The sequence below is a fragment of the Phytophthora ramorum genome (genome assembly GCF_020800215.1).
Source record: "Phytophthora ramorum isolate Pr-102 chromosome Unknown Phyram_PR-102_s0014, whole genome shotgun sequence".
Lineage (NCBI taxonomy): Eukaryota > Oomycota > Peronosporomycetes > Peronosporales > Peronosporaceae > Phytophthora > Phytophthora ramorum.
In genome coordinates this window covers 1,545,245-1,563,914 of record NW_027150660.1, presented here as the reverse complement: position 1 = coordinate 1,563,914, position 18,670 = coordinate 1,545,245, and the positions used below count along the sequence as shown (strand labels likewise).

Genomic DNA, 18,670 nt, shown 5'->3' with positions numbered 1-18,670 from the left:
TTTCGAGCTGCCAAATTGCCCAGCGGCCAGCGCGCCATCGGCACCAAGTGGGTGTTCAAGATCAAGCGCAAAGCGGACGGCTCGATCGAGAAGTACAAGGCGCGCCTCGTGGCCAAGGGCTTCAAGCAGAAGTACGGCATCGACTACACGGAGACGTTCTCGCCCATGGTCAAGTACGTGACGCTGCGCATGATCATCGCGATCACCAAGTACTTCGGCTGGCCTCTCGACCAACTCAACGTCGTGACAGCGTTCCTGTACGGGGTCATGAAGGAGGTGGTGTTCTGCGTGGTTCCCGAAGGCGTCGAGCTGGATGGTGGCTTTGACTGCCTGGAACTGGTGAAGGCCATCTACGGTCTCAAGCAAGCTTCGCGCGTGTGGAACGAGACCTTCGACGAGTTCATGTGCTCTATCAGCTTCCAAGTGTCGGCCTTCGATCCGTGCCTCTACATCAAGGTGGTGGACGGTCACTGCGTGCTCGTGCTGGTGTACGTGGACGACGTGCTGATTACCGGGAGTTCGCCTGAGCTGATCTCGCGCACGAAGACGGACCTGAAGACGCGCTTCGAGATGACCGACAGCGGCAAGTGCGCGTTTGTTCTTGGGATCGAGCTGGTGGACGGCCCGGACGGCAGCGTGACCATGTGCCAACGTCGCTACGTGGACGACATCCTGAAGCGCTTCGCCATGGACGAGTGCAAGGCTGTGGTGAGTCCGGTGGACATGAGCACTCGACTGATTCCAAGCGACGCGGCGACCAAGGTGAACGCTCCGTTTCGCGAAGCTGTTGGTGCGCTGATGCACCTGATGACCGCCACGCGCCCGGACATCGCGTACGCCGTTGGCTATGTGTCGCGTTTCATGGAGAACCCCCAAGAGGAACACTGGGTTGCGGTCAAGCGCATCTTTCGCTACCTGCAAGGCACCAAGACGCATGGCATCTGCTTCAAGCCGGGCGACAAGATCGACTTTCGTGGCTACTCGGACGCGGACTGGGCCGGCGACCTCGCGGACCGCAAGTCCACTTCAGGCTACACGTTCATGCTGATGAGTGCGCCTGTGAGCTGGGGAAGCAAGAAGCAGTCAAACGTGTCGCTGTCCACGAGCGAAGCGGAGTACATCGCGCTCAGTCTGGCTATCCAAGAGGGCAAGTGGATCCATCGCCTGCTGTGCGAGATTCTGGCGGCTGCCAACGACACGGGACCCGAGCTCATGATCCGTGAAGACAACCAGTCGTGCATCAAGATGACCAAGAACCCGGTGAACCACGGCCGCGCCAAGCACATCGACATCAAGTACCACCACATCCGCGACGAAGTGAAACGCGGTGAAGTGAAGCTCGGGTATTGCGAGACTTCTGTGATGCTGGCGGACATCATGACGAAGGCGCTTGCGGGACCACGCCACACGGAGCTGACGGCGGCTCTCGGCATTCATGGGACTTCGCATTAAGGGGGCGTATTGAGGGTTACCGGTTTGGTATCGGTTGTTGACCGTGAACCGGTTAACCCGAACCGGTCCAATCCGAACCCACGCCGATTACGCCACCGACGATTACGCCACCTGTGGGTACGAGATTGTAGGTACAAGATGGGCTTCGACGTGGCGCTCTCTCATTGGTTGAAGTAACTCAGTATCCAGTAAAGAATCAAGTAGTGTGTATCCAGTAGGTCTAGAGTAGCGAGAAGGCTAGCGAGCTAAAGACCTCAATCAATCACTTTCGAATCTTCGTTCTACCCCTCAAGTGGTTTCCAGTCTCCGCTCCGGTCTCGCCCAGAGTGCTGCCCTCCCTCCGCTCCGTCAAGCTTCGGTGTCCAAGATCCATACCTTCCATCAATCATGAACGCGTAGCCGCTTGTGCTCCGTCGAGACTCGATGTCGCCGGCCCAGTCCGCATCCGAATAGCCGCACATACCAAGGCTGTCTTCCCGTGAGAACTCGAGTCCATGCGTAGGCGTCGCTTGGAGGTACCGCAGCACACGCTTGAGGGCTTGCCAATGCGTCGGACACGGGTCGGCAGAGAACTGGCTCAGCACTCCCACTGCAGCAGCCAGGTCCGGACGCGTTGCCACCATCAAGTACATGAGAGCACCGACGGCACTCCGATACGGCACGTTCTTCATCGTGTCTTCATGCTGGCAGCCACCCTCACACATGTTCTTGGTCAGCTTGAGTCCGGGGTCTTGCGGCGTCTTCACAGGCTTGCTGTCTTGGGTGGTGTTGTGATTCACAAAAACTTCGTTAGTGCGTCTTCCACGCAACAACACAACAATTCGCCGAGTCAGGTCGGCGTTGTTGGGCTTGCGCAGGGTTCTGTTGGTTCCCTTTGCGGTTCGGCCCAGCCGGGTCCAGTTGAGGCCCTGCTCTCGCTGAGTACCAATCCAAACTCCAGAAGCTCGCCTGAGCGGGGCAGCTTCCGTTCCTCAAACCCTGCGACCTCCACCAAAGGATGGACGTCGGCGCGCGAGCGCTTTTACAGGTCACAGAGCGCAGAGTACGGTCAGCTAGAAGATTGCGGTGTCCTGGGTTGTGCAGACCCACCGACTCGTCGATTCGACGAGGTTTGTCTTCGCTGGTAGCGAGAAGTGCCCACCCCGGGCCGACCTTGATCTCTTGGCGCTACCAGTCGATTCCCCTACAAGCTATGCCTCTCGGGGAACGACGGCAGACATAATCCAGCCCACGCAGGGACTTACCGGAAAGTATACGCTGTTCTTGGACTTAGAAGATTCTGCTCTGTTTTGTTATCTCTGTGTCTTCGGGGAGTCCCTTCGGGCCCCCCCTTTTGGTCTCCTATCGATCCTATACAAATACCTAGTGAAATGGAGTCGTTATAGATCTCTCTGCGACTCTTCGCTCAGCTTCCTAGTTGATCTTCGCCGAGTCGGGTCGTTATGGATCTCGGCCGACCCTTCGCTCCGATTCCTGATTTATCCTCTCCCACTTGGAATAACTCCCAAATGGAATACTCTCGCTGAGTCGCTGAATCTTGGAGCTCGCCGAGTCCGACCGATTCGCCGAGTTCGCCGCTTAGGTGCGAACTCCGATTAGGTACGACGTACTTAGCTGAGCCAGAATGGGTGGTCTACCCAAAATATGAGTTTCCCTACACCACAACCTCTGCCCACGACGCCTCTACCAAGATCTCCATCGACAAGTTCAACGGAGACAACTACGCGACGTGGAACCGCTACATGCGTGGCGTGTTCCTGACCAAGTCGGTGTGGCATGTCGTGAACCGAGAGACGACGCCGAGCTTCACGGACTCGCGGCCCAAGGACGAGTACGTCAAGTCGAGCAACATCGCGTTCGGACTGATGTTGCTCCACATGGACGCGGACTACCACCATGTGGTCGACGAATGCGAGGAAGCGTGGGTTGCGTGGACGCGCCTGAAGACGCTTTACGGTGGTTCGCAGAAGGCTGGTCGCATCTACCTGAAGCGCCAACTCTTCAGCATGGAGATATCGGAAGGCGGGAACGTGTTGCATCACTGCAACGAGGTCCTCAACATAAAAGGCTTTGGTCGGTTGATGGCAAAATGCAAAGTGATTGATTTAGGTCCTTAGTTCGCAAACTCCCTTGCTACCTCTAAGCCTACTGGATTCTCTACTGGATACACTCTACTGGATTCCTTACCGGATACTGAGTTGTTTCAGCCAGTCAGCGACTGCCACGTGGATGCCCATCTTGTACCCACAATCTTGTACCCACGTGTCCCGTAATCTCCGTAGCGTAAACAGCGTCCCATCATCAGTGTCCCGCGTCCCATCATCAGCGTCCCGTAAACACAGGAATGATTGCGGTCCCACTGAGTGAAGGTCATACCGGTATCCTACCGGTATACGGCAGCTGCCCGAGGCGCCTTCTTGACAACACTCCCACTCGACTCGACAGCGATTGCACCTTGGATCCCGAGCTTGGTCCGGAGCACATGGAACTGCGTTGCAGGAATTGCCTTCGTCATCATGTCCGCCAGCATGTCGGTTGTCGACACATACTGCAGCACCACTTGGCCGTCTTCCACCTTCTCGCTCACGAAGTGGTAGCGAATGTCGATGTGCTTGGTGCGCTTGTGGAACTGCGGGTTCTTGGCCAACGCGATGGAGCCTTGGTTGTCCTCGTAGATCTTGACCGCTTCATCGCTTGCCATCTCGCCGAGCTCGCACAGGAACACCTTGAGCCACACTGCCTCTTGTGTCGCCTCCGATAGCGCCATGTACTCTGCTTCCGTCGAAGACAGCGCCACCGTCCGCTGCTTCTTGCTCCTCCAGCTGATGCATCCGCCGTTCATCATGAACGCGTAACCGCTTGTGCTCCGTCGAGACTCGGTGTCGCCGGCCCAGTCCGCATCCGAATAGCCGCACATACCAAGGCTGTCTTCCCGTGAGAACTCGAGTCCATGCGTAGGCGTCGCTTGGAGGTACCGCAGCACACGCTTGAGGGCTTGCCAATGCGTCGGACACGGGTCGGCAGAGAACTGGCTCAGTACTCCCACTGCAGCAGCCAGGTCCGGACGCGTTGCCATCATCAAGTACATGAGAGCACCGACGGCACTGCGATACGGCACGTTCTTCATCGTGTCTTCATGCTGGCAGCCACCCTCACACATGTTCTTGGTCAGCTTGAGTCCGGGGTCTTGCGGCGTCTTCACAGGCTTGCTGTCTTGCATGCCGAACTTGGTCAGGATGGACTTGAGAAACTTGGTCTGCCGCACCGTCACTTTTCCGGAGTCGCGGGCGTTCTTGATCTCCATCCCGAGGAAATACTCCAGCTCGCCGAGGTCCGTCATCTCAAACCGCTTGCTCAACGCGTGCTTGGTCGATTCCAACAGCTCGTCGTTGCTGCTGGCGAGGACCAAGTCGTCGACGTAGAGCGCCACAATGATCATGTCTTGGCCGTCACGCTTGAGGTAGATGCAGTGGTCGGACTCGCACTTCTTGAACCCCAGCTTGAGCATGAAGTCGTCGATGGTCTGGTTCCACATGCGCGGCGACTGCTTCAGTCCGTACAGCGACCGCTTGAGCTTGCATACGTGGTCCGGGTGGTCTTCGGCCACATAGCCATCCGGCTGTGCCATGTAGATGTCTTCGTCCAGCACACCGTCGAGGAACGCAGTCTTGACATCCATCTGGTGCAGCTTGAGACCATACTTGGCAGCCAGACTCAGTACGATCCGGATGGACGTGAACTTGGCCACTGGTGCGAAGGTCTCGTCGTAGTCGATGCCGTACTTCTGCGAAAACCCCTTGGCCACCAGTCGCGCCTTGAACCGCTCAATCTCTCCAGCTTGGTTCTCCTTCACGCGAAACACCCATCTGCAGCCGATCGCCTTGCGTCCCTTCGGCAGTGGTACGACATCCCACGTGTCGTTCTTGAGCAGCGAGTCACACTCCGAGTCGCACGCCTCCTTCCACTTGACTGCGTCGCTGGATTCCATCGCCGACTTGAACGTGGTCGGCATTTCTCCCACTGAATCCACGACGTACGCAGCTTCGAAGCCTTGACTTTCTTGAGCCGCAGCAGACATCTCGTCCAGCGTCTGGTGTCGACTCTGCGACGCATACCGCTTGGCACTTGGGACCTCCGTGGCTTCCTCCAGTGACTGCGTCCGCGGGTGTCGCTTCTTGCCGGGCCCGAAGTCTTCGTCCCGCGCAGCTTCCTCTTCTTCCTCTTCTTCGTTGTCGTCTTCATCCGACTGCGACGAATCTTGATCCGTCGTCTCTTCATCTTGAATGACCACCACCTCCCTCTGATGGTAGTCGCGTCTCCCACTGTCGAAGACGTCTTCCATGAACTGCGCGTCGCGGCTCACCAGCACGCGACTGCTCTCCAGTTCTTCGAATCGATACGCTTTCTCGTGCTCCGAGTACCCCAGGAACCGACAGCGCACCGACCGAGCGTCGAACTTGGTGCGCTTCGCCTTCGGCACGTGCACATACGCGTGGCAACCGAACACTTTCAGGTTCGCCAGCAGCGGCTTCTTGCCAGTCCAGACCTGGTGCGGAGACTTGTCGTGGCTGACGGCGCGTGTCGGACACCGATTACGGAGGAACGTAGCCGTCATCACCGCTTCACCCCAATACGTCTTGGGCAAGCCGGCATGTTCCAGCATGCAGCGCGCGCACTCCACCAACGTCCGGTTCATCCGCTCGGCCACTCCGTTCAGCTGAGGCGTGTACGGCGGAGTGAACTTCTGCACGATACCACGGTCCGCACAGAACTTGGCCATCGCGCCGGAGGTGTACTCGCCACCGTTGTCGCTCCGGAGTGTCTTCACGCGCTTGCCGGTCTGAGTTTCAGCAAACGCCACAAACTCCGCGAACTTGGCAGCCACCTCGGACTTGTTCCTCAGCAAGTACACGACGCAGAAGTGCGACTTGTCGTCGATGAACGTGACGAAGTAGCGCTTGCCCCCAAACGTTGGCGTCTGCATGGGGCCGCACACATCGCTGTGAACCACCTCCAGCACGTGCTTCGCGCGGTTCGGGGACGACTTCATGTAGCTCACTCGCGTTTGCTTGCCGAGTGCACACCCGTCGCACAGCTCCCACTGCTTCACCGACGTCATGTCGATGCCAACACCGTAGCTCTTCTTGACGATGGCGTCTAGACCGCCATGGCCAATGTGACCAAGTCGGAGGTGCCAGAGGTACGACGTGGTGTCCCCTTGGCGATCCTTCGAACTTGCCGCATTGGCCTTGTCAGGCATCATCGGAGTCATGCACAGCTTGAACAGCCCTTTGCCCTCACGAGCGCGAGCTGCCACTTGAGACCCTTGTTGTCCGCGAAGCACCCGTCGCTCTCGAAGGTCACTGGACCGACGTCCTTGGTGAAGCGGCCGACCGAAAACAGGTTGCGCGACAGCTTCGGGATATGCCACACATTCGTGAGCACACCCTTCTTCATGCCGCGCGGCGTCTTCATCGACATGACAATGTCGCCGGTCCCCACCGCCTGAACCACACCGTCGTCCGCGAGATGCACGTCCACCGGAGCCATCGTCTTGTAGTTCCTCATGTACTTGTTGGAACTCGTCATGTGCTGCGTCGCACCCGAGTCGACCACCCACATGTCACTCGGCTTGGCGGTACTGCTCGTACGACCAACCGAGAAAAGGTAGTCGCCAGGATCTTCTTCGTCCTGCGCGACGTTCGCACGCTGCAACCGATATCGCTCAGCGTCGTTCTGGACCCGCGAGGGACACTCCGCGATCCAATGTCCTTGTTTGCCGCAGTTGTGGCACGCCCCGGTCTTCTTCACCGGTTGGCCCTTGCGCTTGTTGTTGTTGACCATGAACGCTTGACCTTGGCCGTGCGCGGCTCCGTCGACGCCGCCGCCACCTTGTTCCTTGCGCTTCATGTCCTCATGCAGCAGCCGAGACGTCACGAGTTCCCACGACAGCGAGTCGGCTCTCGACTCCAACGCCGTGATCAGGAACTGGTACGACTCGCTCAGACTGCCCAGAAGCGTGATCACCAAGTCGTCCTCGCTGACCGGAGCGCCAACCGCGTCGAGCTGCTCCGCCAGCGTCTTGAGCTTGTTGATGTGCTCCAGCACACCATCACCTTCGCCCATCATCGTCGTGAAGAAACGCCGACGAAGAAAGAGCTTGTTGGCCAAACTCTTCTTCTCGAAGTGTCCTTCCAGTCTTGACCATGCATCATGCGCGTCCTTGGCCGAGCGAACCAGCGGCAGCTGCGAGTCCTCCATCGCGAGACAGATGATCGCCAGCGCCTTACGCGACTTCCTCTTGAACGTCGCTTGATCCTGTTGTCAAGAAGGCGCCTCGGGCAGCTGCCGTATACCGGTAGGATACCGGTATGACCTTCACTCAGTGGGACCGCAATCATTCCTGTGTTGACGGGACGCTGATGATGGGACGCGGGACACTGATGATGGGACGCTGTTTACGCTACGGGGATAACGGGACACGTGGGTACAAGACTGTGGGTACAAGATGGGCATCCACGTGGCAGTCACTGATTGGCTGAAACAACTCAGTATCCGGTAAGGAATCCAGTAGAGTGTATCCAGTAGAGAATCCAGTAGGCTTAGAGGTAGCAAGGGAGTTTGCGAACTAAGGACCTAAATCAATCACTTTACATTTTGCCATCAACCGACCAAGCCTTTTGTGGCTGGTCGACTCGGGTGCGACGCAGCACATGACGAGTTCCAACAAGTACATGAGGAACTACAAGACGATGGCTCCGGTGGACGTGCATCTCGCGGACGACGGTGTGGTTCAGGCGGTGGGGACCGGCGACATTGTCATGTCGATGAAGACTCCGCGCGGCATGAAGAAGGGTGTGCTCACGAATGTGTGGCATATCCCGAAGCTGTCGCGCAACCTGTTTTCGGTCGGCCGCTTCACCAAGGACGTCGGGCCAGTGACCTTCGAGAGCGACGGGTGCTTCGCGGACAACAAGGGTCTCAAGTGGCAGCTCGGCGCTCGTGAGGGCAAAGGGCTGTTCAAGCTGTGCATGACTCCGATGATGCCTGACAAGGCCAATGCGGCAAGTTCGAAGGATCGCCAAGGGGACACCACATCGTACCTCTGGCACCTCCGACTTGGTCACATTGGCCATGGCGGTCTAGACGCCATCGTCAAGAAGAGCTACGGTGTTGGCATCGACATGACGTCGGTGAAGCAGTGGGAGCTGTGCGACGGGTGTGCACTCGGCAAGCAAACGCGAGTGAGCTACATGAAGTCGTCCCCGAACCGTGCGAAGCACGTGCTGGAGGTGGTTCACAGCGATGTGTGCGGCCCCATGCAGACGCCAACGTTTGGGGGCAAGCGCTACTTCGTCACGTTCATCGACGACAAGTCGCACTTCTGCGTCGTGTATTTGCTGAGGAACAAGTCCGAGGTGGCTGCCAAGTTCGCGGAGTTTGTGGCGTTTGCTGAAACTCAGACCGGCAAGCGCGTGCAGACACTCCGGAGCGACAACGGTGGCGAGTACACTTCCGGCGCGATGGCCAAGTTCTGTGCGGACCGCGGTATCGTGCAGAAGTTCACTCCGCCGTACACGCCTCAGCTGAACGGAGTGGCCGAGCGGATGAACCGGACGTTGGTGGAGTGTGGACGCTGCATGCTGGAACATGCCGGCTTGCCCAAGACGTATTGGGGTGAAGCGGTGATGACGGCTACGTTCCTCCGTAATCGGTGTCCGACACGCGCCATCAGCCACGACAAGTCGCCGCACCAAGTTTGGACGGGCAAGAAGCCGCTGCTGGCGAACCTGAAAGTGTTCGGTTGCCACGCGTATGTGCACGTGCCGAAGGCGAAGCGCACCAAGTTCGACGCTCGGTCGGTGCGCTGTCGGTTCCTGGGGTACTCGGAGCACGAGAAAGCGTATCGATTCGAAGAACTGGAGAGCAGTCGCGTGCTGGTGAGCCGCGACGCGCAGTTCATGGAAGACGTCTTCGACAGTGGGAGACGCGACTACCATCAGAGGGAGGTGGTGGTCATTCAAGATGAAGAGACGACGGATCAAGATTCGTCGCAGTCGGATGAAGACGACAACGAAGAAGAGGAAGAAGAGGAAGCTGCGCGGGACGAAGACTTCGGGCCCGGCAAGAAGCGACACCCGCGGACGCAGTCACTGGAGGAAGCCACGGAGGTCCCAAGTGCCAAGCGGTATGCGTCGCAGAGTCGACACCAAACTCTGGACGATATGTCGGCTGCGGCTCAAGAAAGTCAAGACTTCGAAGCTGCGTACGTCGTGGATTCAGTGGGAGAAATGCCGACCACGTTCAAGTCGGCGATGGAATCCAGCGACGCAGTCAAGTGGAAGGAGGCGTGCGACTCGGAGTGTGACTCGCTGCTCAAGAACGACACGTGGGATGTCGTACCACTGCCGAAGGGACGCAAGGCGATCGGCTGCAGATGGGTGTTTCGCGTGAAGGAGAACCAAGCTGGAGAGATTGAGCGGTTCAAGGCGCGACTGGTGGCCAAGGGGTTTTCGCAGAAGTACGGCATCGACTACGACGAGACCTTCGCACCCGTGGCCAAGTTCACGTCCATCCGGATCGTACTGAGTCTAGCTGCCAAGTATGGTCTCAAGCTGCACCAGATGGATGTCAAGACTGCGTTCCTCGACGGTGTGCTGGACGAAGACATCTACATGGCACAGCCCGATGGCTATGTGAACGAAGACCACCCAGACCACGTATGCAAGCTCAAGCGGTCGCTGTACGGACTGAAGCAGTCGCCGCGCATGTGGAACCAGACCATCGACGACTTCATGCTCAAGCTGGGGTTCAAGAAGTGCGAGTCGGACCACTGCATCTACTTGAAGCGTGACGGCCAAGACATGATCTTCGTGGCGCTGTACATTAACGACTTCGTCCTCGCCAGCAGCAGCGACAAGATACTCCTCGACACCAAGCAGGCGTTGAGCAAGCGGTTTGAGATGACGGACATGGGTCAGCTCAAGTACTTCCTCGGGATGGAGATCGAGCAAGACGTGGTGACTGGGAAGATGTCGATGCGGCAGACCAAATTCGCCAAAGACATCATGCAGAAGTTCAGCATGGACAAGAGCAACCCTGTCAAGACGCCACAGGATCCCGGTCTCAAGCTGACGAAGGCCATGTGCGAGGGCGGCTGCAAGCACGACGAGACCATGGTCAACGTGCCATACCGGAACGCGGTGGGATGCCTCATGTACCTCATGGTAGGCACTCGTCCGGACCTGGCAGCTGCAGTGGGAGTGCTGAGCCAGTTTGCAGCGGACCCGTGCCCGACACACTGGCAGGCGCTCAAGAGGGTGTTCAGGTACATTCAAGGCACCAAGACGCACGGCATCGAATTTCAAGCAAGCTGCCACGATGGACTTAAGGCTATTCGGATGCGGACTGGGCCGGCGACACCGAGTCAAGACGGAGCACAAGCGGCTACGCGTTCATGATGAACGGCGGATGCATCAGCTGGAGGAGCAAGAAGCAGCGGACGGTGGCGCTGTCTTCAACGGAAGCAGAGTACATGGCGCTATCGGAGGCGACACAAGAGGCAGTGTGGCTCAAGGTGTTCCTGTGCGAGCTCGGCGAGATGGCAAGCGATGAAGCGGTCAAGATCTACGAGGACAACCAAGGCTCCATCGCGTTGGCCAAGAACCCGCAGTTCCACAAGCGCACCAAGCACATCGACATTCGCTACCACTTCGTGCGCGAGAAGGTGGAAGACGGCCAAGTGGTGCTGCAGTATGTGTCGACAACCGACATGCTGGCGGACATCATGACGAAGGCAATTCCTGCAACGCAGTTCGGTGTGCTTCGGACCAAGCTCGGGATCCAAGGTGCAATCGCTGTCGAGTCGAGTGGGAGTGTTGTCAAGAAGGCGCCTCGGGCAGCTGCCGTATACCGGTAGGATACCGGTATGACCTTCACTCAGTGGGACCGCAATCATTCCTGTATTGACGGGACACTGATGATGGAACGCGGGACACTGATGATGGGACGCGGGACACTGATGATGGGACGCTGTTTACGCTACGGGGATAACGGGACACGTGGGTACAAGATTGTGGGTACAAGATGGACATCCACGTGGCAGTCGCTGATTGGCTGAAGCAACTCAGTATCCGGTAAGGAATCCAGTAGAGTGTATCCAGTAGAGAATCCAGTAGGCTTAGAGGTAGCAAGGGAGTTTGCGAACTAAGGACCTAAATCAATCACTTCACATTTTGCCATCAACCGACCAAGCCTTTTGTGGCTGGTCGACTCGGGTGCGACGCAGCACATGACGAGTTCCAACAAGTACATGAGGAACTACAAGACGATGGCTCCGGTGGACGTGCATCTCGCGGACGACGGTGTGGTTCAGGCGGTGGGGACCGGCGACATTGTCATGTCGATGAAGACTCCGCGCGGCATGAAGAAGGGTGTGCTCACGAATGTGTGGCATATCCCGAAGCTGTCGCGCAACCTGTTTTCGGTCGGCCGCTTCACCAAGGACGTCGGGCCAGTGACCTTCGAGAGCGACGGGTGCTTCGCGGACAACAAGGGTCTCAAGTGGCAGCTCGGCGCTCGTGAGGGCAAAGGGCTGTTCAAGCTGTGCATGACTCCGATGATGCCTGACGAGGCCAATGCGGCAAGTTCGAAGGATCGCCAAGGGGACACCACGTCGTACCTCTGGCACCTCCGACTTGGTCACATTGGCCATGGCGGTCTAGACGCCATCGTCAAGAAGAGCTACGGTGTTGGCATCGACATGACGTCGGTGAAGCAGTGGGAGCTGTGCGACGGGTGTGCACTCGGCAAGCAAACGCGAGTGAGCTACATGAAGTCGTCCCCGAACCGTGCGAAGCACGTGCTGGAGGTGGTTCACAGCGATGTGTGCGGCCCCATGCAGACGCCAACGTTTGGGGGCAAGCGCTACTTCGTCACGTTCATCGACGACAAGTCGCACTTCTGCGTCGTGTATTTGCTGAGGAACAAGTCCGAGGTGGCTGCCAAGTTCGCGGAGTTTGTGGCGTTTGCTGAAACTCAGACCGGCAAGCGCGTGCAGACACTCCGGAGCGACAACGGTGGCGAGTACACTTCCGGCGCGATGGCCAAGTTCTGTGCGGACCGCGGTATCGTGCAGAAGTTCACTCCGCCGTACACGCCTCAGCTGAATGGAGTCGCCGAGCGGATGAACCGGACGTTGGTGGGGTGTGGACGCTGCATGAAAAGGCTTTGGTCGGTTGATGGCAAAATGTAAAGTGATTGATTTAGGTCCTTAGTTCGCAAACTCCCTTGCTACCTCTAAGCCTACTGGATTCTCTACTGGATACACTCTACTGGATTCCTTACCGGATACTGAGTTGCTTCAGCCAGTCAGCGACTGCCACGTGGATGCCCATCTTGTACCCACAATCTTGTACCCACGTGTCCCGTAATCCCCGTAGCGTAAACAGCGTCCCATCATCAGTGTCCCGCGTCCCATCATCAGCGTCCCGTCAACACAGGAATGATTGCGGTCCCACTGAGTGAAGGTCATACCGGTATCCTACCGGTATACGGCAGCTGCCCGAGGCGCCTTCTTGACAGCACTCCCACTCGACTCGACAACGATTGCACCTTGGATCCCGAGCTTGGTCCGGAGCACATGGAACTGCGTTGCAGGAATTGCCTTCGTCATGATGTCCGCCAGCATGTCGGTTGTCGACACATACTGCAGCACCACTTGGCCGTCTTCCACCTTCTCGCTCACGAAGTGGTAGCGAATGTCGATGTGCTTGGTGCGCTTGTGGAACTGCGGGTTCTTGGCCAACGCGATGGAGCCTTGGTTGTCCTCGTAGATCTTGACCGCTTCATCGCTTGCCATCTCGCCGAGCTCGCACAGGAACACCTTGAGCCACACTGCCTCTTGTGTCGCCTCCGATAGCGCCATGTACTCTGCTTCCGTCGAAGACAGCGCCACCGTCCGCTGCTTCTTGCTCCTCCAGCTGATGCATCCGCCGTTCATCATGAACGCGTAGCCGCTTGTGCTCCGTCTTGACTCGGTGTCGCCGGCCCAGTCCGCATCCGAATAGCCGCACATACCAAGGCTGTCTTCCCGTGAGAACTCGAGTCCATGCGTAGGCGTCGCTTGGAGGTACCGCAGCACACGCTTGAGGGCTTGCCAATGCGTCGGACACGGGTCGGCAGAGAACTGGCTCAGTACTCCCACTGCAGCAGCCAGGTCCGGACGCGTTGCCATCATCAAGTACATGAGAGCACCGACGGCACTCCGATACGGCACGTTCTTCATCGTGTCTTCATGCTGGCAGCCACCCTCACACATGTTCTTGGTCAGCTTGAGTCCGGGGTCTTGCGGCGTCTTCACAGGCTTGCTGTCTTGCATGCCGAACTTGGTCAGGATGGACTTGAGAAACTTGGTCTGCCGCACCGTCACTTTTCCGGAGTCGCGGGCGTTCTTGATCTCCATCCCGAGGAAGTACTCCAGCTCGCCGAGGTCCGTCATCTCAAACCGCTTGCTCAACGCGTGCTTGGTCGATTCCAACAGCTCGTCGTTGCTGCTGGCGAGGACCAAGTCGTCGACGTAGAGCGCCACAATGATCATGTCTTGGCCGTCACGCTTGAGGTAGATGCAGTGGTCGGACTCGCACTTCTTGAACCCCAGCTTGAGCATGAAGTCGTCGATGGTCTGGTTCCACATGCGCGGCGACTGCTTCAGTCCGTACAGCGACCGCTTGAGCTTGCATACGTGGTCCGGGTGGTCTTCGGCCACATAGCCATCCGGCTGTGCCATGTAGATGTCTTCGTCCAGCACACCGTCGAGGAACGCAGTCTTGACATCCATCTGGTGCAGCTTGAGACCATACTTGGCAGCTAGACTCAGTACGATCCGGATGGACGTGAACTTGGCCACGGGTGCGAAGGTCTCGTCGTAGTCGATGCCGTACTTCTGCGAAAACCCCTTGGCCACCAGTCGCGCCTTGAACCGCTCAATCTCTCCAGCTTGGTTCTCCTTCACGCGAAACACCCATCTGCAGCCGATCGCCTTGCGTCCCTTCGGCAGTGGTACGACATCCCACGTGTCGTTCTTGAGCAGCGAGTCACACTCCGAGTCGCACGCCTCCTTCCACTTGACTGCGTCGCTGGATTCCATCGCCGACTTGAACGTGGTCGGCATTTCTCCCACTGAATCCACGACGTACGCAGCTTCGAAGCCTTGACTTTCTTGAGCCGCAGCCGACATATCGTCCAGAGTTTGGTGTCGACTCTGCGACGCATACCGCTTGGCACTTGGGACCTCCGTGGCTTCCTCCAGTGACTGCGTCCGCGGGTGTCGCTTCTTGCCGGGCCCGAAGTCTTCGTCCCGCGCAGCTTCCTCTTCTTCCTCTTCTTCGTTGTCGTCTTCATCCGACTGCGACGAATCTTGATCCGTCGTCTCTTCATCTTGAATGACCACCACCTCCCTCTGATGGTAGTCGCGTCTCCCACTGTCGAAGACGTCTTCCATGAACTGCGCGTCGCGGCTCACCAGCACGCGACTGCTCTCCAGTTCTTCGAATCGATACGCTTTCTCGTGCTCCGAGTACCCCAGGAACCGGTACACGTCGGTGTACTGGTCGACAATGCGCTGTATGGACATCTCCGAATCAGCGCTAGTCATGATCTGTCGACGCCGATCGATATGTTCGAGGCAGGGGACCCAGAGCCGGAATTGAAGCCGTCCGTACTGGGAAGACGATCGTACATCGACGACATTCTCGTTACGGCGACCACTTGGGATACTTTATATTGAGGGTATTGAGGGTTACCGGTTTGGTGCTACTGGTGAAAATCATCTATTCGACACTTGTAAAAAAAAATCCCACCCATTTGCAATTTCCCCCGTCGCTGATCTCAATACCGGTAAGACAAACCCGACGAACCCATCAAGCAATGGAGTGGTTGTTTGGGTCGCCGGCGTCTGCTGCGCCCGTGAGCGCCAAGCTGTCTGCATCCACCGCCCAAGGTCGCAGCGCTCCGTCTCTAGAAGACGATTCGTGGCACAAGAACCGCGGGAACGAGTTCTTCAAGCGGAAAGAGTACGAGGCTGCTATCCGTGAGTACTCGCTGGGTCTCGAGCGGAAGCCGTCGGCGACGCTGCACAGCAACCGATCGGCGGCCTATTGCGCCTTGGGCCAGTTCCGTCAGGCCAAACTGGATGCAGACGCAGCCATCGCCCTGGACCCGGAGTGGGCCAAAACGTACTCGAGACAGGGCAAGGCGTTGTACGGAATGGCATCGTACCAGAAGGCGGCCGACGCCTACGCCCGAGGCCTGGAGCTCTGTCTTCGAGGGGCTGTTGGAGAGGCTCAGCAGAGAGACACAGAGCTAGAGTGGGTGGCTTCAGCTTTACAGTTGCAGTCTGTGTGTGGGGCTGACCACTAATTTACTGGTGACTAGAGCGCTGAAGCGCCAAACGGACAGCCAAGCGGAGGCTTATCTTCGCCTCTTGGAGGAAAACAACCAGCTCAAAGTAGGAGACTCGTTGTAGGTGCTTCACTCGTGTGACCATCTATTGACTGCTTGTGATTTTGTGCAGCGACAACTCGAGGACTACCAGCACATGTTCGGCGAGTGGACGAAGAAAGAAATGTGACTGTTGTAATCGGTATCTACTGCGTGAACTGCTGATCTTGCTTGGCTCGAGGTGTTTCGTTTGACTTTTTCTTTTGCTGGAGGAACAATTTCCGACTGAGATTCTGCTGCTTCGTCTTGTTTTCGCGTTGCCGCACGTTGGCATCTTGGTAATAGGCAGCGTCAGGGAACCCGCTAGCCCAGAGTCGATGATCCAAGTGCAATTTCTCCACACGCGCGTCTGGAGTTTCCCACGGATCAAAGGTATCACTGCGGACAAGTACGTCATGAACGGAAGTGCGAACGATTTTTGCCAAGCGCAACAGTTTCACTTGCGAGATTGCCGCCGAAATATCGAGCGGCCTCACCTGAAGTGCGATCTTCTTCCCGAGCTGAATGAGTAGGTCTCGGCAGTGACGGCACCTGGAAATCGCAGCTGCACGATGAACTTCTGTGGCTGCACGAATGAGCTCTTTATCCCTCGCAATCGAGAGAGATGAGATTCGCTGGTTGCAGTCTGCTACCACTCTCGAAAGCTTCTCCATGAAGGCTGTGAGAGTCTCGTGAGTTAATTTATGGTGATTCTCTTCGGACACGAGTGTTTCCAATCTTGCCAGATCTCGTTTTGCTTCGGGAGAAAGCCCAGATAGCGGAACACGAACAGCTGCGCGTTTCTGCATAATGCTGCCCGGAGTCAAGCCTTCGTCAACTTCGTTGTTGGTATCCGGGGAAAAACCATATTTTTCTCCGCCAGGACCACTTGGCTGCAAGAAAATGACCGACTCAAAGTCTTCATGAGCGTCAGAGCGGCCACACGTGCAAACACGACATCGTTGAATCAGGCTCTCGAGTGCCTCGTCGGACAAGCAAAGCAAGCCAAGATTTGCTATTTCACCTGTGTTCCTCGGACCCGTAAGCTCTCGCTGGAGGATACGAGCAGAGAACAAGCCATCTAAAGTGTTTACTGCTGCTGTGGGAAAACAGTCAATTCGCAGAAGTTGCTCAGTCAAGTTGGCAGTCATGACGACCCGGGTGTTCAAATTTGGTGCTGCGGTCTCGATGCTCTCCACTGGGCGAGGTGGGGTCATCTCTTCGTGGTCTTTTCCGGTATCGACCGGCGGACAAAAGTTGTGCCGAAACACAGACAGTGGAATGTGGTCTTCTCTCTCACAAAACGAGATCATGCTGAGCAACACATGTCGCGTGATGGCTGTAACCTCGCTTTCATCGCTACAAACATCACTCGCAAGAGAATCGCATTGCACAAGCTGGCCATGCTGCTCTTCGAGCTTGGAGAAATCAGCACGAAGATCCTCATTCGAGTCCTGAAAACTAGGGGTGACCGCGTCACTATCTGGAATCTCAGTTGAGGGTCCAGTGCAGGACGCAACGTCTGCTGTGCAAGTGAAAAGGATGACTTCTTCGGCTGCAAGTGCGGCCGGCTCCAATGGCTCAGACGAAGGGTCCCCGCCTTGTTGTGCAGCCTTGAAATGTGCTCTTTTAACGCCGCCAGTGTCGATTTCGGGTGCTATCGCGATGGCGCTTACGTGAAAAAGAGGATTGAATTGGACCGATGCCCTCGGCGTCAGAGCAGTGAGCTCTTCTGGAGACACGAAGTAGTACAATAGACCCGAGTTCCGGTGGGCTCTGTTGAAATCCGAGCTCTCGGGCTCCTGGTTTCCTAGAGCCTCCCCCACAGTGCATGCGAGAACTTGATGATCTTCGAGGAACACACGGAAGAACTCTTCAGTTGACAGAGATGAAGAAGGGCTACACCCAGAAGGTTCTTTGTCGGGGTCTCGCGCCCACCGAGACAAGTCGTGGAAATGCTGCTGCCACGTCGACAGAAATTGCTCTGCTCCCAGACAGTCGTCACAGCAACATGGCATGGGGACGCCATCGTGTGCGGGAGGTACTCCACGGGGCAGTCGACAGTTTTGTAGCTCTCGCTGGCGCTTTTTCCATCGTCGATACGTGCTTGTGACTGTGGTCGGAACTGTTAGCGCGAACAAGGCGGTGCTGGCTGCAGGCATACTGCCCCCAGCATGACCGAATTTAGTGGGGTCGATGTCCAGCTTAACCCCAGTAACGCTTTGAGCAATGCGCCGTTGGTTCCGCAGATTGCCGTTTGCTAGTGCAGCCAGCAAGGCCACCGTACTGCGAGCTGTTTCATTCTGGTAAAGGAAGTTTGTCGACAGGGCCGACAGCTTGGAAACAATGGCGTGCCGGGGTCGAGTGTGACTGTCTTCGTTCTGAGAGAGCAGTCTACCGAGCAGTGTCTGGGCCTGTAGAAACGCCTCAGCAAGCAGTGCGAGCGACTGCAGGATGGCGTTGCAGTCGTCCAGCGCCGAGGTAGCGAAAAGGTCGGCGCACAGCTCATTGAGCATGCGCTGTAGCTCCACGTCGAAGCTGTGGTCTTGCATCGGATGTGCCTGTTGCCTATCTACTTGGCTCTTTTTACCGCTGGGATTGAGATGCTGCACCGTTAAAATAGTTGTTCACGTGCGACTAGCAAACAAGGGATGAGGGTGAAACTCAACTCAGCTGGAACCGAACGATAAAGAGCAAAACTACATGCATTGGGATGCTGTCTACCTCGCTGTCCTCATCC

The 18,670-nt window shown here is 57.1% G+C and overlaps 2 protein-coding genes across 2 annotated transcripts; one reads left to right on the top strand and one right to left on the bottom strand.

Moving 5' to 3' along the window:
- Positions 1 to 15,378: 15,378 nt before the first annotated feature.
- KRP23_12344 (STI1-like protein) lies at positions 15,379 to 16,081 on the top strand (the record flags this gene model as incomplete). Its single annotated transcript, XM_067882952.1, has 3 exons — positions 15,379 to 15,818; positions 15,886 to 15,958; positions 16,025 to 16,081. The coding sequence occupies 3 exons, from the start codon at positions 15,379 to 15,381 to the stop codon at positions 16,079 to 16,081; spliced, it is 570 nt and encodes a 189-aa protein (XP_067739955.1).
- Positions 16,082 to 16,097: 16 nt separating this feature from the next.
- KRP23_12343 (uncharacterized protein) lies at positions 16,098 to 18,482 on the bottom strand (the record flags this gene model as incomplete). The annotated part of the gene is made up of 1 exon (XM_067882951.1): positions 16,098 to 18,482. The coding sequence occupies one exon, from the start codon at positions 18,480 to 18,482 to the stop codon at positions 16,098 to 16,100; it is 2,385 nt and encodes a 794-aa protein (XP_067739954.1).
- Positions 18,483 to 18,670: the final 188 nt, after the last annotated feature.